The 26,233-nt window shown below is 49.6% G+C and overlaps 1 protein-coding gene across 1 annotated transcript in view; it reads right to left on the minus strand.

The window, feature by feature from the left end:
- Positions 1 to 26,233, minus strand: part of ADAMTS12 (ADAM metallopeptidase with thrombospondin type 1 motif 12) — a 4,274,824-nt gene that overhangs the window by 1,822,503 nt on the left and 2,426,088 nt on the right. The window contains exon 9 of the mRNA XM_085630806.1: positions 21,530 to 21,674. Coding sequence (XP_085486932.1) covers positions 21,530 to 21,674 — 145 coding nt within the window. The remainder of the gene's footprint in view (positions 1 to 21,529; positions 21,675 to 26,233) is intronic.

The following is a 26,233-nucleotide window of genomic DNA, read 5'->3' on the forward strand; positions in this document are numbered from 1 at the left end:
CAGAATCTCAATTTGCCCAGGGTGCTACCTTTTATTGCTCCTGATGATGACCCTTTCCAACTAATCTCATTGTGGTCGAAACATCGACAGACATACTAGAGGAGAGTTTGCAATCATGATGCTCTGCACTTTATACTCTGATTCAGAGTTTTGATTGAGTCACATTTAAATTGGCCCTTAGTTTTGTACATATGCATCTGCCCACTTTAGTCCACTCATTCACTTGCACTGGGTCTTCTTCTGGAGCTCCTTGATTAGTATTGCAATGTGTTTGTTTATCATTCAGTTGTTCAGCACATCAAATATATGTGTCTGTATTCTTTCAAAAGACAATCAATAATTTTTTGTTGAGTTGCCAAAGAAGTAGAAGCTCATGCTTCTCCAACAAGGACCAGTGCTTTTCTGTATTACGTATTTGCCCCAGTTCCCAGGGTTACAGGGCTGTCCCATATTTTTACGTATGCTCTCTGCAGCACCATATCCGATTCAGCAAGCCTGGCCATCATCGGATGATGTCAAACACTCTTGAGCTACTGCCTGCAGCCCTGCCTTTAGAGTCTAAGCCTGAAGGAAGAAACTTCACTGGTTCCGATGCCAATCAGCATCTGATCAATGTCGACGACTTACTGGGTGCAAACTCTGGACTTTTCCCAATCAGAGCTTTTCTCACCTTTGTCGATACATCACAGAGACCTCATCCCTTGTCAACCTGTCAGCGACAAGCCCCTCTTCAGAACCAACCTGCAGCCTTTCCCTGTTCAGGTAACTTTCTGATCGGGACCAATGCGACTTGTGTATCCGACCAGCGCTTTGTGTTTTAACTTCAACGTTTTTCCAGGTTGAGGTTGCAAGGTGGGGTGCTGTCTCCTGCTGCTTGCTTTGCTGTTCATTTCTCCTGTCAATTACTTTGAGTATACATTTAACTTCCTCCAGGGAAGGCACTTGTACAGTGTGTTTTTACCACTCAAATATGAGATGGAAAGGATGGTCCCACCTTTATTCTAAGTTCCATGTATAAAAGAACTCTACTATAGAACACAAGTCTCTCCTCTTTTATATGGTGATAGTGAAAAGGACTTGAAAGAAGAGCACCACACTGCCCTCAAATAAGAAGTCTCTTTTTTTTTTACTGCTGCCATATTTTTTCTTATTGGTAAAAGTGTACTCAAGCAAAGATGTCAGATTGGTGAGGTCTTGTTGAGTTTGCTCTTACAGCTCTTTGAGACCTATCTAAGACCTACTTAAGGGTATCCTAATCCATGTTTGAGGCATTTCTGAACATATATCAAAATGTCCGTCACCTTGTCTCTCTGAAGAGCTCTTCTGATTTTAATATTATTCCTGATTTTAATATTATTTCTAGATCCTTCATCTGGATTTGCAAGGAAATGTTCTGGTCTTTATTCACAATCATTTAGTAACAAAGAAATTCTTGTTTTTCTTTCTGTTGTCTCGTATCTCTTCTAATGAGAAAACCTCTTCTCCCAGCTTGTCGAGGACTTGCTCAACTACTTTGATTTATTGCTTCAATCCACTTCATAAAATTGAGAGATCCTCTCTCAAGTTACGATATGGAAGCATCATGTTTTATCTCTTCTGTGCTACTTGAATCTTTTCTAGTTTCTCTGGTTATAATGCTGTTTTATTCATACTGTTTGTCTCTGTACCACCTCATTTACCGTTTGCAAAAAAAACCTTGAGGTTACAATGACTGTTTCAGTTATTCGCCCCTGATATGCGAGTTTAGCTATGTTCATAGGCGCTGGGTTCTTGAATGTGATAGACTGAGAAAATTTTACCATAGGGCCCTCCTTGACCCCATATGCTGTATTATAGTCCATAAAGGACTGAAACTAGGTGGACTCTGGACCATCATAGTCACAGTATTTAGCTTGTAGCTGTCCTCTATCTGGCTTAGTGAATGCTTGCTGTCGGTCGAGCCCTACCGTTTAATATGGGAACCCTGGGGTGTATGCTGCAATCCAAGAATCAATGGGCAGAAATCACAGCAGCACCCGGTCTGCCACAACTTCCTCAGTTGGGTGAATTCTTCTGAGTCTGGTATCAAATGGCAGCCACCATTGGGGCCCCAAAGTTGCATGATTTTATATTTCACCTCAGCCTTCTTAGAAATGCACAGTGGCCAAATTCAGCTAATATCTTGGTTTTTATTGATGAAAAGGAGTAGAATTCGTCCACCATCTTGTCCACACCATTGTTTGATTTATTTTAACAAAATGACATTCAAAGATGGTCACTGCCGATGAGTGCACATTTACAATAGCCAACTAGGATAACAACATGCACTAGCATAGTCAATAGGTTTCATTGCTGCGCCCTTTTAGCTTTGTCATTGATTTGTGTTTTGAAACACTACTTTGAAACCTCTACAACAACTTTGTCGACCACCCTCCAGGCCTCACAGACGGGCCTCCGCCCTCCATAGACACCAGCTGGCCCACCATCTCCAACTGGACACCAATCACGACCAAAGACACCGCCACCACCATGAAAGACATCCACTCGGGGGCCCCAACCAACCCCTGCCCTCCTCACATCTACCAAAGGGCCATGGCTGCCATCGCACCCGAACTACAATGCACCATCAACAACACCTTCAAAACAGTCAGGCCCCTACTCAAGAAGTCCACAGTTGACCCCACCGACCTCAAGATCTATCGGCCCATCTCGCTTCTCCCCTTCGCAGCCAAAGTCACAGAGAAAATAGTCAACAGAGAACTCACACGGTTCATCAAAGAGAACGCCATCCTCGACCCGTCCCAATTCGGATTCTGAAGCAACCACGGCACAGAGACCGTTCTACTCGCTGCCACAGATGACATCCGCACCCTTCTGGACCAAAGCCACTCCACAGCCCTCATCCTACTTGACCTTTCAGCAGCTTTAGACACCGTCTCCCACTGCACACCAGTCAGCATGCTACACAACGCAGACATACAAGGAACAGCCCTGGACTGGATCCGATCATTCCTCACCAGAAGAAGCCAAAGAATCAGACTACCACCCTTCCTCTCCAACACCACGAAATTCACCTGCGGTGTCCCACAGTGATCATCACTGAGCCCAACACTCTTCAACATCTACATGACTCCCCTCGCAAGCATCGCCCGACAACACAGCCTCAACATTGTATCCTACGCTGACAACACCCAGCTCATCCTCTCCCTCACCAAAGACCCAACCACCGCCAAACTCATCTTCCAGAAAGGAATGCAAGACGTCGCACTCTGGATGACCAACACCTGCCTGAAGCTTAACGCCAAGAAGACAGAAGTCCTCATCATCGGCACCACCCCTTCAGCATGGGACAGCACATGGTGGCTGACCACCCTCAGAAGCCCTCCTACCCCTCAGACCACGCCAAGAACCTCGGCATCATACTCGACTCATCACTCACCATGAACCGCCAGGTCAACGCCGTCACCTCCAGCTGCTTTAACACCCTCTGCAAGACCTTCAAGTGGATCCCCCCAGAATCAAGGAAGACAGTCACCCACGCACTCATCACCAGCAGACTGGACTACAAAATCGCACTCTACGCAGGCATCAACAAGTCCCTACTCCGCAAACTTCATACAGTGCAGAACACCGCCGCCAGACTCGTCCTCGGCCTCCCCGACATGAACACACCACCCAGCACCTACGAAGACTCCACTGGCTCCCCGTGGAGAAAAGAATCACCTTCAAAATCCTCACCCATGCCTACATGTGCCTACATAACAACGGACCCAAATACCTCAACGACAGAATTAACTTCCACGTTCCCACAAGAAACCTATGATCCTCTAACCTCGCACTGGCCCAAGCCCCGCGCATCCACAGAGCCAGAGCAGGCGGAAGATCCTTCTCCCACATTGCAGCCAAGACCTGGAACGAGCTACTGACAGACATTAGAAGAGCCCCTCGCTGAACACCTTCAGGAAGAACCTCAAGACCTGGCTCTTCGGCTAGACAGATCTATCGACTAAAGCCCCACGCCCCACCCCAGAGCCTTGAGACCCTCACGGGTGAGAAGAGTGCTTACAAATCCCTGATTGATTGATTGACTACTATACTTACATCTCAGCATAATAACTAGAGTGGAATACCTGTCGGTCACATTGTAGTAGACAGTGAAATCAACACTGCATGCAAGGCAGAACACAATAAGACTGGGACTGTGTGTTAAGAAGGGCCCAACATTTGTGATCACAAATAATCCCAGAATTACTGGTGTTATAAATGAAAGCCCTGTCTCTAAAAGCTATGCGCAGGCATGATAAACATTTTGAATGTTCAATTAAATTAGACATCGCAAATCACTCTAGGAGATCTGATCCACACAAAATATGGGGAAGGAGGTCTGAGGACACAAGAAGATAACATTTGGATAGGAAACAAGCTGTTCACCTACATCACACACACTCAATTCATTAACATTGGACTCCCTACTTAATGCATGATCTAAAGTACAAATATGACATTGAGAAGGGATTGGATGGGGGCTGAGGAGTTATGAGGCGAATAGTTGAACAGAAAAATGCTTTTACTGAGACCTATAGATCTTGTTGTTATATACTAGTTTTCTGGAAAACTGAAATGCCAGATTGAAAGCACAATTGAAATAGTTTATGAAAAAAATATATAAAACATAAAATAGCAGTAAAGGAACCTGTAGAACCCAAACTTTCTATTTTTCTGGAAAGCTAAATATCCTCCTTTTGAAGTTACTTAGTTCTATGGTGCGCAAACCATTGGAACAACTGACAGTGGCGGGTCCTCCGCTTAGGCGGAGGAGCGTCGCCCCACTGGTTTGCAGCAGTGCAAATAAAGGAAAAATAAAATGATATAAACTCAATGCTATTATCATTTTATTTGTTCCTGCTGCAGCAGCTTTGAGGGCTGGGCTGCTCTGCTAATGGAGAAGGGGGAGGAGTGGTGAAAGTGCGCATGAATGTGTAGCCGGCCGTCTTGGTCTGGCCATCAGTCATGCGCACTTTGCATGTCCTCCACCCAGGCTGCATTGTAGCCTGGGTGGAGACCAAGAACAGACTCCCAGTCCATGGCTGAGCGCCGAACCACAGCACTCACACCAATCACAAGGTTGCATTGCAGTTTTGTAATTGGCTAAACAGAGCCTCGTTGCTTCCTGTCGGAGCGGAAGAATGACGGAGGACAGATGAAGCAACAAAGGTAAGTTTAATTTTCTTTTTTTAGACCCCTTTAACCACCACACCGCCTCACCACCCCCGATCCATGCCGGCGGCCACTGACAACTGAATGATTCATTTTGCATACTTTGACACAAAGTCAATTATGTTGACCAAGAAAGACAGGGAGAATATTGAAAGAATTAGTGAAATTCCAGAAAAAGGGGATTCTGACAGTGAAACAGACCATGAGAGATTATCAACTTTAAAGGTAAAGATTTATCAAAACAAGTATATTTATACAAAAAAAATCCATCCAAATAATGATCTCCCTGCGCCTTCCACAAGAGAGTGTAACACTTTTTTGATTTTGACAAAAAATCATAAACCACTCTCTAGCCTTTGGCCAAGGTGGAATTAATCAATTGCTTTGGGCCTAAGCCATTTTTGTTGTTTCATAGTCAAGAAGCTGCCATAGAATGCTTTAGAGAAACTTTAGAAAATCAATTTCATAGTAGCAAGTGCCCCTAAGAGAAAAAAGTATCTGCTCTGAGCCTGGTTTTGCGGACTTGGCGTTCTGCTTTGAAGACAGACAGAAATGACTTGGCACTACACCCAGGACAAGTATTTCCATAAATTAGCAGGGTTAATTACATTTTAAATGTTTTCCTTGTTTATAGCCCCCAAATGGATGGTAAAAACTCAAGAGATTTTTCTGGGCCTCATAGGGATTATCATAATTAGGACGCAAAAATTCAATTTCAACTAACATTAATAGTGCCAACATATTTTATTTCACTGTGAAGGTTGCCAGACATTTTATGGATTCATAAAGCACTGGTAAGCACAAGCAAAATACGCATTTATTACATTAGGTCCTCATTACAAATGGACCCTAAATTCCAGTAGATCCGGTAATACTGATTCTATGGGCAGGGAATACTGTGGATTATTGTGGTCCACTCGTAACGAGGGCCCCACTGAAGTATTGAGGAATGAGTCATTCCAAATGATCATCAGAGTGACTTGATGTCATGGGGCTTTGGAGGCATGGAACAGAAAGGGAGAGGTTGCAAACAAGCAGCAGAAATTGGTTTGTTGTTTAGATATGTTGTTCTTGTCCTTGCTTTGTGGTTCTAAAAATTAATTGCTTAACACTGTAATAGAGCCTTCATTCACCAGGATAGCCAGGGCCGGACTGGGAACAGAAACTGGCCCTGGCAAACTGCTCAGCCGCCCCCCCCGACCCCCCCGGGTTGAGGGGGAGTGCAGCTGAGCAGTTTGCGAGGGCCGGTTTTGGCCACTTTCGTTACAGGGGGCCGATATTGCCGACCCCCGGTAACAAAAACGGCCCCCCAGGGGCTCAAAACCGGCCCCCACCCTAGCAGCCTACCGGGGAAATGCCCGGTGCCCGCTATTGCCAGTCCGGCCCTAAGGATAGCCCTCATTACAAGTGCAGGGCTAAATTCCGATCCCCATGCAGACGCTTGTTTCCATGGGATCAATTACCGCACCATCTCAGTTTACCCATCATAGATATTGGCAGCGCGAACTTGCTGAAATGTTTTGGAATAAAAGGCCTGTAAAAAGGCAAAAGTGCTGAATTCAATGTGTTAAGTGGTGACTGCGAGTGTTATGCTGATTTGAAAGTTAGACACTCAGAATAGGTGGTATTTACCACTCGTAGTAAATACCTCACCACGGGTAAATGGTTTTCACACTATTCCACCAAACTTGCAATACGGGCATAGGTGAGTGCTGCACATCACCATTTAACAACACAGTACTACTGAAGCCATTCTGACAAGAACAGAGGTGGGCGTAACTCTCGTAATTCTGTGTAGTGCAATCACGTGGAATAACCTAAGAATTCTGCAGGAGCACGTGGAATTATGGGACACAAGCATTTCTGCTTGGAGCGCTATTTCCAGTGCCCAAATGCACCCTTGCATCCAAAATGGACGAGAGAATGCATTTTGCTCTAAGCAATATTGCTAAATGCAACCCAAAATGAATAACAAGCGCATGAAGCTGCTCACACTTACTAAATGCGCTCTCAGGGCAGGATTTTTCCCGAAATTACCACCAGCATTTAGTGCATTTTTCTTAGCGCAAAATACACCCTTGCATCCATTTTAGACATGAGAATGCATTTTTGTGCTAAGTAAGATTAATAAATGCAGCAGACCACAAATAGCGAGTGGTCGCTCGTGCTCGCTGAATGTGCTCTCGATTTTCCCCCAAATTACGCGAGCAAGATTATTTATTGGTAATTCCGTGTCTAAGAGAAATGCAGAATTACTCAAATTACTCCAGAGTAATTTAAATTCCACCCAGTCCTAATGCAGGCACTGGTGAACCAAACCAGGCCTGCCAACTTGCAAAAATAAACAAATTCCACCATGTGAAGGAGGATTTGGCTTTGTTTGGAGCACAGCCGGTAGGACCTTAACTCACACTTAAAAAACAAACCAAAGCACTGAGGCTTCTGCCAAAGCCCTGCAGAGATTTTATGCATAGTATTGGAAATTGGCTGAGCAGAGCTCCAAACATTTAGCTGGAAACCTGCTCTCGGAGCAGGTTTCCAGTCAATTGTTGGTACACTGTGTGATGTTAGTTCCTCACCAGGTGACAATGTGTTTTTTTTGTTTAAATTTGTTTTTATTATTAGAATTATGATTTTGAAACATTCCATATCAACCAATATTTAGTCACATAAAGCAGATTAGAAAATTTGCTGTATAAGTCAACACAGTTGTGTTACATTACATCATATTCGATTGTGATAAATTCTTAATTCAGCGTATGGGTAGTTGACGGAATTATTTGGGTTCACAACTTAACTGCAATCAACAACACAACACAACAAAATCGAATAGTTATGACTCCATCTATCCCTAATCTCGTATGTTACACATGCACGATACCTCTAAACCATCACATCAAGACCCGCTACCCATCCCTGTATCGCCTACAGCCGCCTGTTTGTGCGGGGAAGGCAATTGCCATGAAGTCTTGTGTCTGCCAGTGTTCAAGTTCTTCGCTGAGCCTGCCTACTAAGGACTAATCACATGTCGACTGCAGTGCCGTCTGCTCGCTATCGCTCATAGATGTGTCTGTTGGTGTCTCTGGATTTCTCTGCCAGGCTATTCGGAAGTCTGATAGGATTGTATCCCATGGGGGTGCCAACGGTTGTTTCCGCAGCCCTATCGCATCTTCTTGGCGGAGTGTGACGCTTTCCACCTGCACCCAGCATAGTAAGGATTGAAACCTGGCTTTTGCTACTGGGGGGATGGGGGTTTCCAGCGGCGCGTAAGCAGCCGCTTAGCCACTATGAGGCCCAGGTCTATGTATCTGGACGTCACCTTATATTGGATATGGGATAGAGTCCCAGTATGCATACCTCCCATGTCCAGTTCAGTGTTCGTTCTGTGCATTGTGTCCAGCACTGAGTAACCACCTCCCAATATGTTTGAATAGTTGACCACAGCATATGCAGAAGATCCGCCCCAGCCTCGTGACAACGCACACATTTGGCATCTGCGTTAGCTCCATATTGGGTAACGAAAGGCCCCCAAGCAGTCGGTTGGTACAGTTTAGACATCGCTACTCTGCTTCCCGATCCATGCCAGATGAACTGTCGCGGTCCGACTCCAGGTCTCTAAACAGAGGTGGTCGGAGGTGGAGGGGTAAGTCTGTGAAGTGCTACAGCAGGACCACCATTTTTAGTAGTGCGATTCTACCCATGAACGCCAGTGGTAGGGTGCTCCAAAAGGTCATCTGCACACGTACTGCTGTGATGGCACACATCAAGTTATCCTCTAGGAGATCCTGCTGGTCTCGGAAAATATGTCTTCCAAGGTAACAAAATGCTGTGAGCTGCCAGTGCACCAGCTTACCACTTATAACTAAATGCGGGTCTGGAGTAGACTCCGCAAAGGGGTAGAGGCAGGAATTGTCCCAGTTCACCTTCAATCTCAATAATAAGGCGAACTCAGCCAATATGTTCTCAATTACCGCACATGACTGTCCAACATTTCTGAGGTATTTTAGTAGGTCATTGGCATAGAGTGAAAACGCATGCATGCCATCTCCTAAAGGGATTGCCCACTCATCTTAAATGCTTTGTGGCACCTCTGCCAGAGGTTTGACTGCTAGCACAAATAGGAGTGGGGAGAGCGGACAACCTTGCCTAGTGCCACGTTTGATGGGTACTAAGTCCGCCAAGTGTAGACCTGTCTTAATCTTGGCCGCTGGACGTGTGTATAATAGGTTAACAAGTCCTATAAACTCCTCTCCCAGATCATATTTATCCAACACGATGAACAAAAACTCCCATTCCAGGGTGTTGAACGCCTTCTCTAGGTCTAGGACCAGGCATCCGGCATGTGGCCAATCGTCTACCGAGTAATGTGCCACCCTGAAGAAGAACCAACGCAGGTTTAGTGATGTGTTGCGGGCCGGCACAAAGCCGTTCTGGTCTGCGTGTACTAGCTGCGGTACTAATGGGGTCAGTCTGTTCGCTAAGATTTTTGCTAGCACCTTGTAGTCGGTGTTGAGTAATGCTAGTGGTCAGTAAGAGCCAATCAATTCTACATCTCTGTTAGGTTTAGGCAAGGACACCAATAGGGACTCACGAAGTGTATCCGGTAATATGCCTGTGTCAAGTGCATTCTGGTATACCGCAAGGAGTCGCGGCACTAAGGTCGACTGATACGCTTTGTAAAATTCAGCCGGGTACCCGCCTGGCCCTGGCACTTTACCTGTAGCGAGGGAGCTTATAGCAGCATGCACTTCCAGTAATGTGAGCAGCTCGTTTAATTCGGTTCGCTGGTCTGCTGTGATGTGGCGCAAGGTTAGGGGAGCAAGGAAGGAGTCTATGTCTGTAGATGTTGCACGACGTGGCGACCGGTAAACCCTTATGTAATGCGCAGTGAATTTGCCGTGTATTTTCCGCTGTGTGGTGAGAACCGTCCCAGTCGTGGATCGTAGCTGCAGTATCAATGTGCATGTATGTTCCTTCTGCATCATACGTACCAGTAGCCTACCCGCTCTGTCCATTTGCTGCATGAGTGCGCGCGGCATGAGATGCATAATTCAAGCAACGGAGCCGCTCTAATACTACAGTGTGTTGTTGGTGCCACCCATCTATGTCCGGTTGCACTATGCCACCCCTTGCCAAGTCAGCTTCCAGTCCGGTCAGGTCATCCTCAATGTGTTTTATCTCGTTATCTAGCTGTTTCTTGATGCACCAATTCAACCCCATGCACTGTCCTCTGACCACCGCTTTGCTGGCATCCCACAGGACACCTGTGTCTGTGACTGACCCCTCATTGTTTGCATAAAACTCCTCAAGCGCCGTGCCTACTGCTGACCGAAATGCAGAATCTTCTAGCACCAGAGGTTGGAGCCTCCATAAATGCCTGCTGGGGCCACTGTCCTCCCCTTGCAACGTCATGATGTGTGGGTTGTGGTCTGAGTGCATTTTGCCCAGGTAGTCAGTGCTGAAACACTGCCCTAATAGCGGCACTTTGCAACAAAACAGTCGATACGGACATGCAGTTTGTGTGGGTGCGAGTGATATGAGTATAATCGCATTTGTGGATTGAGGGTTCTCCATACATCTGCTAGATCCCAATGACACAGCCATTCCCCCAGATGCCTAGGGTTAGTGGTTGCTACTGTGTGTGGGAGTGGAGGGAATAATCTATCAAGTGTCATGTCTAAGACCGAGTTAAAGTCCCCCCCAAGTAGCCAGGGAACATCGCACCACTGTGAGAGGAGACCCGTTAGTGTGCGCCAGAATGTGTCTTGCTCTGTATTTGGGGCGTATATGGAGCCCAACATCACGCACTGATCATTTAGGTGGCCCTTCGCAAACACATACCTGTCATATGTGTCTATTGCCCTCTCCTCAGGCACGAAATGGGTGCCTGGTCGGATCCATATTAATGCCCCCCCCGCATAAGCTGAATAGCCTGTGGCCAGTATTTGGCCTCTCCACCTCTGTTGTAACCTATGGACTTCTGGCTGCGAAATGTGAGTTTCTTGTAGGAACGCTATGTGCGCTGCGTGACACTTAATGAATGTATAGATTTTGTATCTGCAAGCTGGAGTATGGATTCCCCTTACATTCCAGGTGATCACATTTGTGGGTGGCATGCGGTACTATCAGAAGGTGGTGCGCCGTGCAAGCGGCAAAACGTACGAGGCAGGAGAAGGGGACATGTCAAATGCAGCTTACTTGTGAGGTGCAGTTGTGAGATCTGTAGTTGTGTGAGCATGCCATTCTTTACTAAAAATGGAAATAACAAACTTCGGGGATGTAACTGGGAAGGAGCAGAAATACAACATGTATCTGCCCCAACGTGTAACAGTGCCATGTGGCAAATCACACCTACGTATGCCGCTAAAGAACTTAGTGGCGGGTGGAGTGGGTGTGAATCTGCTAGGGGTCAGATCAGGCGTGTCTGAGCCTGTTATGTTCCCTGATGTGTGTGCAAGTTTGGTACCTCTCGTGCCGAGTGTGTGCTACCTATGGCCTAAGTCGCACGTGTAACAACGTCAGCGCTCTAACTTTACAATACTAAAGATACAATAAAAGGGTACAGGTGACAGGAGCATATGCATCCTATGTGTGTACGCTATTACATGGTCATACTTGCAGGACCACGGAATACAATTAGCTGCTACATCAGATCATCCGCAGTTTGAGGAGTCACATCAGGGAGCGAATGCAGGTCGTCATGGGCCGAACACACAGTCACTTAACGACTGTTCGGAGGAGGCATTGGCGTCTGTGCTGTTCTGTCTATTCCTTAAGTCCGCCCCAGCTTGCAGCACGTCTCTCCTCTCCTGCAACACTTGTTTGCGGTTGTGGGCTGCTGCTGATTGTGTTGGTGATGCCGTTTTGCGCATCAGATTCCTGCCGTGGTGATTCTTATGTGATCTCGCTTATGACCCCACATTGGTACGTCTTTGGCTTGGGGAGGTATGATGTTCCTTGGCCTCAAGCCAGTCCCATGCTTCCTCTGCTGTGCTGAAGAATTGTGTCATCCTATCAGTCACCATACGCAATCGGACAGGAAACATGAGAGAGTATTTCAGATTGAGCTCATGCATGCGTCTCTTAACTGCAAGAAAGGTGCTCCGCTGCTTTTGCACACCTATGACGTAGTCTGGGAAAAAGAGAACCTGTGTGTTGTCCACTGTGATCACCTCCATTTTACTGTTGGCTATTATGCCGTTGTACGAGAAGACACTGGTTTACTAGTCCATACAGCATCACTTTACATCCATAAAGTCCCTTGACGAAATAGTGATGACTGGACTCTTTCTTCATTCGATCTTATTACATAGGATATTTGTAAGCCTACAACTCTGAGGCGCGAGATTCCACTATATACTACTATTAAGGCCTATTCTGCCCTATGAGGTTCATTTTCATCATATACACCTCTCATTGTCTCCGACCAGCTGATTATATAGGTTGCCCTGACAAAGTTCCCTCTGGCAAAAATCGGGAACGAAACGCATTGGCTGTGTGCCAGTTTTAAAAGATTGATTGAATAAAAAGAAGCAATTTTGGAACAGATTCCTACTTGCGTGTATTGACTTCACAACGAGTGCACCTTCCATTTCCTCTTAAAAATTTGGCGACTACTGACACCTCTGGACAGTGGGTGTGGGAAGTGATTGCACCACTTTCTAATTTATTGTACATGTGGACTGGATGTGCTTGACCTCGGTCTGCCGTTTGCCCTTTCTCTGTTAACCTCCATTTTCCTGGCCTCACGGAGTACTGCGTCCCTGTCCTTAAAGTTCATAAGGCGAAACAGGAAAGGCCGCGGCCCCGCTCCTGGTGGCGGACGTTTCGACGGCACCCTATATGCTCATTCCACAGCAAAGAAGACGGACAGCACACCTTCTGGTAGCAGGCACCACAGCCATGTCTCGACGTAGGCCACCGCAACTCCTCCCTTTGCGCCCTCTGGCAGACCCACCACGTGCACATTGTTCTGGCGGGAACGGCCTTCTGCATCATCCATTCTGCGCTCCAGAAGCTGCAGTCGGGAGGTGAGAGCGCGTACCTCGGTGGTCATTTCTGTGGTTATCCGGGCAATCTCCTTCACTTCAGCAGCTAGTTCATTAACCCTCCCTGCCAGCTGCCGATGGTCCGCCTATAGTAGTGTGAAATCTGAAGTGACTTTGTCTATCGGCCTTCGAGCGACGTGCAAGTCCGGGTCAGTGCTTCGTCAATCTATGTTACCGCCTAAAGCACAGAGTCTAATTTTGTCTCTAGACTGGCAGCTCTGGAATCGCTCGCCGACTCAGAACGATGATTGGACTGAGCTGTGCTCGTCATTGATCGGGAAGATGCTGACCCTGTGGTTGTGCGCTGCCTACCCATCTAGCCAAAGGAGATGGGACACTGCGTGTGAAGAGAGGACAGAGCGCCACAGGTACCCGACTTCCATCTGCTTTTCAGGGCGCCTCACAGATCCAATGTATGCACCCAAACAGAGCCCTGTGGTGACTGCTGGAATGTCTTTACATGCAAAGCAGGGCTGGGAAAATGCAGTATGTCTCTCCGGGGGCAACGTTACTGCTCCGTCTAGCGCCGTGTAGGTGACAAGCGTCCTTATAAGCACAGCAGCAGTGCGCACGTAAAGCCTTCTCTCTACTGCAATCAGAAGTGCAATAGTGGTCTGCAGAGAGGCCCCCTGATGCCTCTGACTCGGTATTGGGTACTCACTGTAGGCGCATGGTGTCGCATGAGGCTTCCAACGCTATGATGGAGGACAACTAACCCAGCTCTGCGACCACGTCAAGGAGCCACCAGTATGAGTGCAGGTCTCTCGCTGAGCCAGCCACTGCTCCCTGGGCAACCTGAATGTAGAGTCAGGCCTCGTGGTGCCTCCACTGCTCGCCCCTACCATGTCACCATGGGCCGTAGCTGGAGTTCACTTGCTCGAGTGAGGCAGAAGACCTACCATGGAGTTGCGCCCGCCGTGCATAAACCCGCGTTGGTGGCCTGTAGCTTCGATGTGGGTGTCCTTTACTCCAGTCTACTGTACAGGCCCTGAGATCACTGACTGCATATCACTCCGACACTGCCCCCGCTGTGCTGGAATTCCTGATAGGAGGGTCGCCGCACATTCCCATCCACCCAGTCCCGGCAAGAAGGGAGGGGAGGGACCTCCCCGCACATCGCTGACCTCTCCAACTGGGGTGAAAGAGGGAGTATAGAGCAGCCAGAGGTGCAAGAATAAGTCTGGTATTTCCGCGCACTTCACCTCAGTCCCAGCGGGCTGGTCTCGATCAGCTCTCGATGGGGGTTTCACGCTGCTTCAGCTACGTGTCGCGGTGCAAGGCCGATCAGCAACACAGGCCCGCCTCCGCACCTAGGGCTCGAGTAGTGTCCTATTTCAGTGTCCCAGGGCTGCGCCCTTTGCCAGCTATCCGCGACGCTCCACCACAAGACTCACAGGCACGGTTGTTGCCACATGGAGCCCGTGCCACCGCGCAGCTCCCAGCCTAAGGGCAAGGCGGCCCCTCTGCGCAGCCGGCCGACGATCAGTCCAGGTCCGCTCCCACGTCCAGGGCTCAAGCAGTGCTCACTGCCAGTGCTGCAGGGTTGTGTCCCGTGCCTGCGACCCGCCGCACTCCACTACGGGACTCCATTGCTCATTGCTCAGTGGCAGTCACACGGAGCTTGCACCGCTGCTCAGCTCCCGACTCAGGAACGAGGTGGCCCCTCCATGCAAATGGCCGCTGGCGCTTTCAAACTTGCTGTGAGTGTGCACGCCCGCATCTCCAATCCAGCTGGTGGGCTTTGACGTTGCGATGGCACCCCCCTTGTGCCTGGGAGAAATAACGGATAATCGGGCTGAATGACGGAGCCTCACCAGAGTGCGTCCGTCATCATGGCTGGCTAGCCACGCCCCCCTTGAAGGTGGCCATTTCAGTGTGACACGTGTTGTGTTGTGGGCCCTAGGCCCACATTGTAGTAATAATTGACACAGACACCGTATGTGTACTCAGTCAACTGGCCACGAGCAAGTGCACTCTGGCCCTTTTATTAGCAGGCTCACGTCACTCGTGAGGTCTGTGAGGGATGCATGTGGGGGTGCAAGTGTGCCCACTCCCATAGGGGAGTGGCTACTAACTCTGTGCCTGTCGAGACACTAGAACATGTCTCGCAGGACACAACATTCCTCCCAAATTTTACTAAAAACAAAGGTTCCCTAGTCAAACCTGTAGGGAGAAATAACAAGGAAATATATACCACAGGGTCCATCAGCTTCTCGGGTCAGGCATCCAGAAGACAGCAGACCAGGACTGGTGACTCCGACGGTAGCAGGACAATCTCGGCGGGCCCTCATCATTTAACCTGTGTGATTCAGGACACAAACTCTTGCTTGGAGATGTCCGCTGCACTCTAGTAACATGCCGGTGGAAGCATGCCCTTTGGTCCCAGGTGGCTTCCTGTCGCTGACCTTGAGGAAGGCATGTGGTGATTAATAACAGTTCATTAACTGAGTGCGTAAAGATCATGGTTGGAGTCCATGGTGAAAGTTCACTGGATTATTTCTGGATCGCCTGTAGTCTCTCTTAGGCTGTCTTGCTGTGTCAGGTGACCTGTTGGCGGGGCAATGTCTCTTCTAGCTCTCCCACCTGGGGAGGCCCTTCTTCAGGCTCACCACGGGACTGCTGATAGGCTGTGATTGGGACTGAGTATGTGCCGGCTGGGGGCAGCTGCAAACCGCCGAGGAGCCAGTAGCCAGTCTCTCGCACAAACCTCAAGGGTGTATGGATGTTGGTCAGGACATGCTCTCGCTGCCGCAGTTCAGGTGCAGACCAGGTTTGCAGGTGGCCTCTGAGTCTTCTTGTTGGCGAGCTTGGCAATAGCGTAGTACTCCAATCCATGTGTATTTGAGATGGTGTCGGTAGACGCACTTGATGAGGACTGACATAGTGGCATTGCCAACCGGGTGGTGAATCTGTACAATGGCTGGTGATGACTTGCCTTGATGGATGCAGGCATTTAGTCTGAAGTCGATCACCTGAGGCAGGGAGTGGCCAGGTACATCCATGTTCTCTGGGGAGGCACTTGCATTCATGTACTTGGACTTCTTGGGCTGTTGGGACTTTGATGACGGAGGAGTGATGAACATGCTGAGAAACATAAGGCTTGAGACTCGATTCGCGCAGGCTGTGCGGCTTACTCTCGGACTCCCGCTGTGCGGTTGCCAGTTGCTTCTCGGGTTATCCCCCTCTTCCTTTGCTGTCGCTGTGTCAGGACTCACTCCTGTTGTAGCTTGGGTTTTCTTCATCATCCGGCCCTGCCACTCACGACTTCCCCTATTGCTCTTAGCTGGTTGTCCGATTCTTGGTGCAGACCCTCTGGTTACGATTCAACATTTCTAGCTGAGTGTGGTGTCATGCACATGGCACTGATGACATAGCTGCCATTGGGCCTGGACATCAGGTGGCGATGATGAACTAGGAGAGGAGGTTTCTGGATGAACGTCGTAGCCACTTAACTGCCTCTTCAGAATCTTCTCTTGCACCTCTGGCATTTGTAGTCATGGGTAGGGATGCCGTTCAACTCCAACTGCCGACACTTGGCCTGGACGATCTCACTGTGAAGCGATGGGAGCAACGCGGTTTGCGCTTGCTGCGGCTTACGTGTGGTTCTCCCTTGGTGCTGTGGCCAGGGCCGTCGGTCCGCCTTGGTGGCTGTCTGGTGTCTTTGGAGGTGTTCTTGTCTTATGGTGCTACGAGTCCTTGTGCTTCTCCTCTTTGTCTTTGACACACCTGCGTCTGTCCTGCTTCTTCTGGGTGACACGATTTCCACTCTTCTGCTTCTTCTCCGGGTGCAGTGGCATGCACCATGTTCTAACAAGGCCAATGGGCCTATTAACCTTAATGGTCTCTTGACTATCCAGGCGAAACTACAGTCGCTCTTCTCAGCTGCATGGCAAGCAGCCACTCATCTTGGGTGCTCCTTCTTCCGGCAACTGCTTGACGCTCCTACTCCGGGTGTTCCCTCTCCAGGGAATGGCTTCCACGGGCAGTAGAGAGCTGTGGTGGCGGCTGGCCACTTGTGGTGTATGACTCTCCTCTCATCAACCTTGGGTCACTGACGACTCCTGCGTGAGGCAGTGTGAGGGAGGACACTGTGTTGCTTTTGGCCCCTTCCGGGCTCTGTTGCTGTTGTTGCTGTGGAGATGTATGGGATCTCCCTGCTGGTTCCAGCAGTGTTTCTTTCCTTTTGGAGAGGTCTCTCTTCCTCCTGGGCGTGCACCTGTGCTGGCGCGCTTCTGGGTGCATGCGGCGTGCACCTCAGACCGTGCGCTCTTCTTTGCTTGGGCGCCCTCTTCTGGCACTTGGCGTGCCTGCTCTTCTTTCTTGCGGTTGTGACCATTCACCGCCAGGGGCATGTGGTGCGCTATCTTCACTTGTGGTGGCGTTGGGCAACCGCTGGTGGCGCGCTCTCTGCACCCACCAGTCCCTCTCATGCTGTAGGTGGGGATTGCTCGGTTGTTACTGAATCCATTGTCTTCGCTGGGCCTTGCTTGACCACTTGACGCTTGTCTGGGCTGATTCAGCTTTAAGATTCTTGGGGCTCTTGCAGCGTCTCTGCACCTGGCCAGGATGCACCTTGGAGTGCTAATGCCTGGCATGCCTGTACCTTCTCTTGTGGTTTTTCACCAGCAGGGCATGCAGCCCTCTCTTAACTGTGATTGCGGCAGCTGGATACTGGTGCCATAGGCAGTGGTGCCTTTGTTCCGTCCCTCACGTAGGCATGCAGATGCCAGCTGCCCCTGAGGTCTTTTCCCCTTGCTAGAGGTTCTCTGCGTTGCAGCACGTCAGATGCGATGCGACAACATGCCACCAGGTGGGGCCATGTTTGCTGTCCTCAGGCTGTTGCAGAGCAGAAGTTGGCAACCTGAACTGGCGAAGGCGTCTGCAGGTAGGGACTTGCCGTGCCATTGAGTGGCAGAAGCTTTGCATCTCCTTGTGCTCATTTCATTACATTCAGGGGCAAAATAGGCAGTGCGGGGCATTAAAACCAGTGTCGGCTTGCCTCCGTGTTGCTGCAGCACTATCCTTGCAGGCAAAAGGCAGGGTTTCTCCCAGTGTCTTTTGGGGCAGGGGTTTGTTATTATGACTTGCTTCAACTGAGGTGTTACCCCTTCCCATGTGGGGCTCTGCAGTAGAGCGGACATGGTTTCTTTTTTTTTGCTCTTTTTTTTCGTGGATGTTTCAGTCTTGTGCTGGCCGCGGTGCCTCATGCGGTCCCTAGGTGGCGCTGTTGCTGCTCTTGGCAAGGTCGTGGAGTGTATCGCCGGCTTGACACTCATGCTAGAGGGCATGCTCCTTGAAGCAGGCCTAGCCACGGGCTGCTTGACGTGTTTTCTTTGGGTGTGGTGTGGTGCTGTGGCACCAGGTGGCAGTGCATCGCTATCACGGCAGCCTTCCTTACACTGCCGGTGTTCTACCGGCTCGTCTGGTTCTCTTGCTGTGGATCAAAGGCGCAACTAGAGCCAAATTTCGGGGGGGGGGGCTAAGAAATATTTTTGGGGGGCTGAATCTTTAAGCAATAGGCAGAGTGGAGCTGATTTCACGGGGAGGGATGAATCTTTAAGCAATAGGCAGGGTGGAGCTGCAGGGGCTCTTAGAAGGGGTGAAACAACAGCAAGGCCTCATTAACATGCAAATGGTCTTTTAAAGACCTGTGAAGTGCTCAGGTGCGGCTGTGTGTGTGCCAGGGAAGCTGTCTCATCTCGGGCTGCCACACACGATGGGGGTCCAATGAGTCCAATGGGTGTTGCGCGCCTGCTGTGGATAGAAAGTAATTGCTGGGTGTTAGTGCCTCTTTGTCATGCTGGGAGGCAATGCAGCTTGGCCCACTGCATTCAAAGGCTCAGTCCTGTTGCAGCAGATACGGTCCATGGCAGCTGCCCTGTGCACAATGCTGCCCGGGAGATAATGCCCCTGGGGGTAGGCGGCCGTGGCCCGATCTATGCTTTACTTTCCTGCCAGCGGAAATTCGGCAGGCGCGGACATGCTTCTTGTCGTTGTGGAGGGTGATGATGGACTGCAGCCCTCCTGCTAGGCCCTGAACACTCCGGTAAGGCATGCACTTTTTTTCGCTGCCAGGACTCTGTCACTGTGTGCTGCACATCGAGCAGCCGTTTCAAAGGCCCGCAGCACATGGCCTCCTTACGGGCCTAATGCTGCACTGGTGGTGTCGATTCAGATGGGTGGAACTAGCCAGTCGGTGCAGGCTTATTCTTTCCCCCTTGCTGATGGGGTGCCACCTTCATTTGCCATTAGCAGGCCATGCGGTATCAGTATGGCTGCGCCACTGCTTGCGAACAACTCGCTGCACTTTGCTGGGAGGCGCTGCTTATTCTGGGCCAACTAGTGTCAGGCCGGGGCTGCTTACACATATCTCTACAAACGGAACTTAGCCTTGATGGTGCTTGGGCACACCTGAAGAGTAACTCACTTTCTTTTTGTCGATGGTGCTGCTTCTTGACACGTTCTCTGCGCTGCCTTCCTCTTGCAATTCCTCAACAGGCGGGCAGGATTAGGGAGGCCAGGAGTCACTTTCCGTGTGAAGCGATGTGCCGGCCTGCACCACGCAGGCTGCGGCGGCAGGTGCCTCTATCTCCTACTCCAGGCAGTGGATTGCGGCAGTACTCTCTCAGGGAATTCCTCCCCTTATTCCATGACGGATGTCCTTCGATAGCGGGTGGGGAATGGTAGAAACAGGGTAACCCTTCTCCTTGAGAAGCATTAATCTCTTTTCGCCAGCATGCGGGGTCAGACCCGCCTCGTCGCCATTGTTGTGTTGTGGGCCCAAGGTCCACATTGTAGTAATAATTGACACAGACACCGTATGTGTACTCAGTCAACTGGCCCTTTTATTAGTATGCTCACGTCACTCGTGATGCCTGTGAGGGATGCATGTGGGGGGTGCAAGTGTGCCCACTCCCGTAGGGGAGTGGCTACTAAATCTGTGCCTGTCAAGACACTAGAACGTGTCTTGCAGGACACAAGAACACGCAGTGGCACCATTGAGATTGAAGGTCTGCCAAACATAGGTGATAGTGCTGACCGGGCGTGCAACACCCATTGGACTCAAAGGGCTTCAGCCCCCCCCCCCCGTCGTGTGTGGCAGCCCGGGATGAGACAGCTTCCCGGGCACCCACACAGCCACACCCGAGCACTTCACAGGTCTTTAAAAGACCATTTGCATGTTAATGAGGCCTTGCTGTTGTTTCACCCCTTCTAAGAGCCCCTGCAGCTCCACTCTGCCTATTGCTTAAAGATCCAGGCCCCTCCACCCCGAAATCAGCTCCACTCTGCCTATTGCTTAAAGATTCAGCCCCGCCCCGAAATTTTTTTTTGCCCCCCCCCCTCCGAAATTTGGCTCTAGTTGCGCCTCTGGTGCTGACTTAGAGATGGTTTATAACAAAATATCCTCTGACTTGCACATGAAAAGCTGAATCCATAGGAGAATCTGCCACTGGATCCACTGACAGATGAAATGCTTCTTCCACACGTGACATACTCTTAGCAGTGGCATGACACATGAACAGCTGGAAGACGGGGACAGGCATGGTTGGGGGTACTAACATTTGTGGTGCAGATAGGAAATTATTTATTGGTTTAGATGTTTTGTATAGCACTGTATCTCTTCATATGGTGACTTCAGGTGGTTAGCAGTGCCAGAAACAATGTACTGTTCACATATCATGGCAGGTAGAGTACAGTGGGATACAAGGTTCATCCCCTTGCTAACAGACTTCAGCTGCAGCTCAGAGATTCACAGGACTTAGTGAAACTCATTCTTTGAAAGTTTACTTTTGGGAAGTCTTGACTCAGGGGTAGTGTTGCTTTGCAATCAAGCACATACTCAGGACCTTCAATAATATTGATTTCTATGAGCCGGTGAGTGGCTACAATGCTTTAGTCATTTGAACAAGCATTGCTGGATTAGATTTAGCCGGGTCTGGTGGTTTAGTGGACTAATGCGTCCTTTGAAAGGGCCTGTGTTCGACCTCATAGCCACAGATTCACATCCTGAGAGGTCCACCAAGACTTTTATCCTTTTGATGTCAATTAAATGGCTCCCATTGAGTTGCAAAACAATAATCATTTGTTATTCAGTGCCAAGATACCTATGGGTGAACGTGCGCTTTACAAATACACATGTTATATTAAGTTATTTAAGGTGGCCAATTTTTGTTTCTTCACAGTGCCAATTTATACAGATACCCAGGGCCTTTTTTCCACAGTGCTTGGGCATGATTTAAACAATTTTAAACAAACATGTTAAAAAGTTAAGGAAAACAACTTACATCAACTTCCTCGCAAAAAGTGGCATTGGGGCCATACTGTAGTTGGCACTGGTGATGTACATCATACAGCACACCAGGAGCAATTATTGGTGGCTTCATCTCGATTTTTGCTGGCGTGTCATCAAGGCAAAACCCTAGTCCGCGGCTAAGGAGCAATAAGAACAGCACTTTGTTAAAAATACATTGAATATATGAATATATTTAATTGAATATATCATCAAGAGTAAGGCAGCCCTCATTTATAATTTCCTTAATTATCAAATGTAAAATATTTTTGAAAGTAAAATAGAAAACTTAACTTTCATAATACTGTGCAATTATATTTGACCCAGAGTGGGTTCGTTGTATAATTCCGTGCTGTTTTTGTTGGCTAGTTTTCATGCACGAAATAGCATCTGCAATATCATACATGGGAAGCACATTATAGGGTGGGCCTTTAGCTACACATAGGCCATCATTCTGTAGAAGGTGGTGGTTTTTTAAAGTGGTGGAGAGTGATACTTGCCACAGGTTCACCTATGTTTTTCAAAATGTTTAAATATACGAATTACCTCATGTGTGCCATCCCGAACCTCCTGCCACAAAATGTCATGGTTGCTCTCACTGAGACCAAGATTTACCTCCAGTATGTCAGACACAACATGACCCTTTGAGTGCTTCCATAGGGCAAAGATTTATCTTGACTATTAATGGTCAATGGCTCACGTGCATTGAAACACACTAACAAATACACGCTTACTCACTCACACTTTCATTCACTCATACTAACTCCCTCTCATTCACTCACACCTTGACTCACTCTTGCTCACTGACTCATTCTCACGGTCACCCATATAAAAATATATTCACACTCACTCATTTTCACCCTTACAAACACACATAAGTACACTCACTCTTTCATACTCATTAACTCTCACACATAACTTCTGAGGAAGCTCTGCTTTGAACTCCTGGAGTACAGGCACTCTGTCTGAATAAATAGGATTCAGTAGGCCCTTCAGGCCTCTAGGCCCTGGTGCAATTGTAACTGCATCTGCTGTGCCATTCTTATATATGCCCCTAATTAACTCCCACTCCCTCACAATCTCCACTTCACTCACTCCTTCTAACTCACTCATACTCACTTTCACTTATTCATTCTAACTCATACAGTATATCACTCTCACTGATCCTCACTCGCTTTCACTCTCTTTGACATGCTCAAACTCACTAACACACACTTATTCTCCCTCAATCCCATATCCAACAAGGAGCAGGACAGAGCGGCAAGGTCATTATTTAGGGGAAGACCCACCTCCAGCCCCCTCCCAGATTTGTCATAGGACTGGAAGCACAGCACTAGCAGAAGCTAGGACAGTGCTTGTGTCCTGCCCTCGTTGCTCTGTATGGCTGCTCTATGGCCGCTGGGGTGCAATGACGTGCAGCACCATTACAGCAGAAATGCTCTTCTGTCTGAGGCATGCGCAGTGTGCCCACTAAATAAAATGGATTGTGCCTGTGGGAGGGGATTGCAGTTGATTTACGCCCCTCAGACATGAAAAATCCAGACATCCAAACACAGAGTGCCATATTTTTAACCTGCCTCAGCCCCCTCAGCACCCAGTTAGTAGTTATGTGTAGCGGAAAGTGGCACTACGTGGCATATCACAGGAGGCAAGGTTGTGCCCTGAAGCCCCTGTTAAGGAGCGACCACTACTCAGATTACAAATTAGTCAAGATAGCCTGAGATATGGACCACATGTGGCAAATACCTCTTAGTCAGAATTTGTAACTTGCAAATGATGCAAAATATGCACGTTATGCCTTTTTTACTGGCCTTTATACCTGAGAAATTTCAACAAGTTCTGCCCTGACTGAATGTATTAGGGTAAACCCGCTAGGTTGTGACAATTATTATAAAACCTGTAATTCCAAAAACAAGTATTTTTAACACAGATCAAAACTCAGCCCTGAACTTGTAACGACAGCCAGTGTCTTCATTTTCACAGTGCTAGCTCATATTGAAGGGCGTCTAGTACAAGTGCATTCCGCACTAATTACAAGGTTGTATGACAATACATCTAGGTCATTGATATTGACTTGCAGAAATTCTGCATTGTTATGCAATATTGCGACGAAGTATCAATTAAAATGTACATGCAGTCTACTTCCAGTAATAGAAAACAAGGCTTCTTAGTCCACCCAAGATAAGGGTGAAACATGTTGATCGTCCATCCACTTTTGCCCTCTTAAAAACTGCTCGTCAGAGCAGTGGAAAATCACACAGTTCTGGGTTCTTGCACATTCACATACTAGTCCCAAAACACTTCTGGGACCACTGCACAAGACGTTGTATTCTTCTACAAAATTGTTGATTTTGTGTCTCAACCGATTAAATGTTATTTTGCATGAGTGAGATGACATTTCTAAAAGAAATTACACGAGGGCAACAACAGTGCAAAGTCTGTGAGGCAGATATTGTGCAGGATGCAACAATCACCAAGCACCGTCCCTGCGGTGTTGATATGCCCTGGAACTGCACCGTGTACATCCTCTTGCCAGGCGTGGCCAGAGGCTATATAATAAATGGGAGAAGACCGCACGTGGTCTTTAGCTCACACCATGATACTGTGTGTGTGTGTCACATTGCTGCAGCAGCACGATGAGGTCAAGCTTAAGGCCTAGGGTGAGGCCCCAGTACACTGGTGACCAGGGTGGGCCCCAGACCCTATCTGATATGGAGGGCCATACTGCCTTTACAGAGGAAACTCATCTGCCACAGTGGCGCTGGTTCCCACTAGGCACTGTCCGCTGACTCAGCCTGCTGCCTAACTGACTCCTGCCCCTGCCTTGCCCATGGCATCCGCTGCCTGCTAGGGACTGCCCTCAGGCCTCCCCCCCGCCTCTCCTTTCCCGCCACCTCTCCTCCTCCCGCCGTTCTCCTCCTTCCTTCCCCGCCGCTGCCCCCCTGTGGCCCCGCCCCCTTCCTTTTCCCCGACCCTCATTCGCCGCCCCGCTCCCGCCTCCCAGCTGCCCCTCCCTCGCTCCGCCCCCCCTCTACGCCATTTATGGCGGAGTACACGCGTACGCGCAGCGTTGATGCGCAGCGGGCGCGCCGATGGTGCGCCGAAGGCGCGCCAAAGGCAAGCCCGTCTGCGCCCGTCCGTGCCTGGACCGCGCCCAGCGCTAGACCCCCTGGCCCCCGCAGAGGCCACCCCACCCGCCGGACTTACGACGCATCCGAACTCAACGCACTCAACACCGGTCGGATCCCCGGCTGCTACCGAGCCACACCAAGACGCACCCACGGACCCTTCGGATGTCATTTCTGCAACTTCTCCTGCATCCGGACCTGCACTGCACCCGCACCCGCCAAGCCGAACACCAACAGCAACCACCTGAAGTGCATCCTACTCAACACTCGCTCCGTCCCCAGACACGCCGTCCAACTCTGGAAACTGATCGACACAACATCACCAGACGTCGCCTTCCTCACGGAAACCTGGATGAATGCCTCCTCAGCGCCCGACATCGCCATCGCCATCCCGGACGGATACAAGATCACCCGGAGAGACCGAGCCAATCAGACTGGAGGAGGCATCGCCATCGTCCACAAGAACACCATCCGCATCACGACCAACACCGACGACACCCTCACAGCTGCCGAACACCTGCACTTCCAGATCCACACCGACCCCAAGACCACCCTCAGAGGCACCCTCATCTACAGACCCCCGGGACCACGCACACAATTCAGCGAAGACATCGCCGACTTCATCAGCCCGCACGCCCTCCCCTCCGCTGACTACATCCTCCTCGGGGACCTCAACTTCCACCTGGAGAACAACAATGACCGCAACACCACCACCCTGCTGGACAACCTCGCCAACCTCGGACTCAAGCAGCTGGTGACCACCTCCACGCACTACGCCGGCCACACGCTTGACCCCGTCTTCTCCTCCAGCAAGGACATCTCCTTCAGCCACGCCACCGGACTCCACTGGACGGACCACAGCTGCGTCCACTTCAGCTTCAGAAAGAACACAATCCACCATCACCAGCAACAGGTTGCACGCAGAAGCTGGAACAAGATCACAGCCGACCAGCTCGCCGCATCCCTGAGCCAGGACCCTCCCGCCAGCTCAGCGAACCCCAGCCATGCCGCCAACAACCTCTCGAAGTGGATCAGCAACTGCGCAGACGACCTCGCCCCTCTCAGGACCCCGCCCAGCAGAACCGGCTGTAAGAAAGCACCCTGGTTTACCGACGAACTCAAGAGCTCCAAGAAGAACTGCCGAGCCCTCGAGAGAGCCTGGCGCAGAGACCCGACACCAGACAACATGACCACCCTCAAGCTCGCCACTCGAAAACACCACCAACTGATCCACACCACCAAGAAAACAGCATTCAAGGAACGGCTGGACAACAACGCCCACAACAGCAAGGAACTCTTCAACATCGTCAAAGAGCTCTCCAACCCCAGCGCCGGAAACAACGACATCACCCCATCGCAAGACCTCTGCAACTCCCTCGCCTCGTACTTCCACAACAAGATCGCAGACATACACAACAGCTTCAGCACACAGCCGACGCACCCTACGATCGCACCAGCGCCCCCCACCATCACCCTCCGCGCCTGGACCCCGATCAACACCGAAGAAACTATACGCACGATGAACTCCATCCACTCCGGATCTCCAACCGACCCCTGCCCCCACCACGTCT

Source organism: Triturus cristatus, chromosome 2_1, assembly GCF_964204655.1.
Source record: "Triturus cristatus chromosome 2_1, aTriCri1.1, whole genome shotgun sequence".
NCBI classification, from domain to species: domain Eukaryota; kingdom Metazoa; phylum Chordata; class Amphibia; order Caudata; family Salamandridae; genus Triturus; species Triturus cristatus.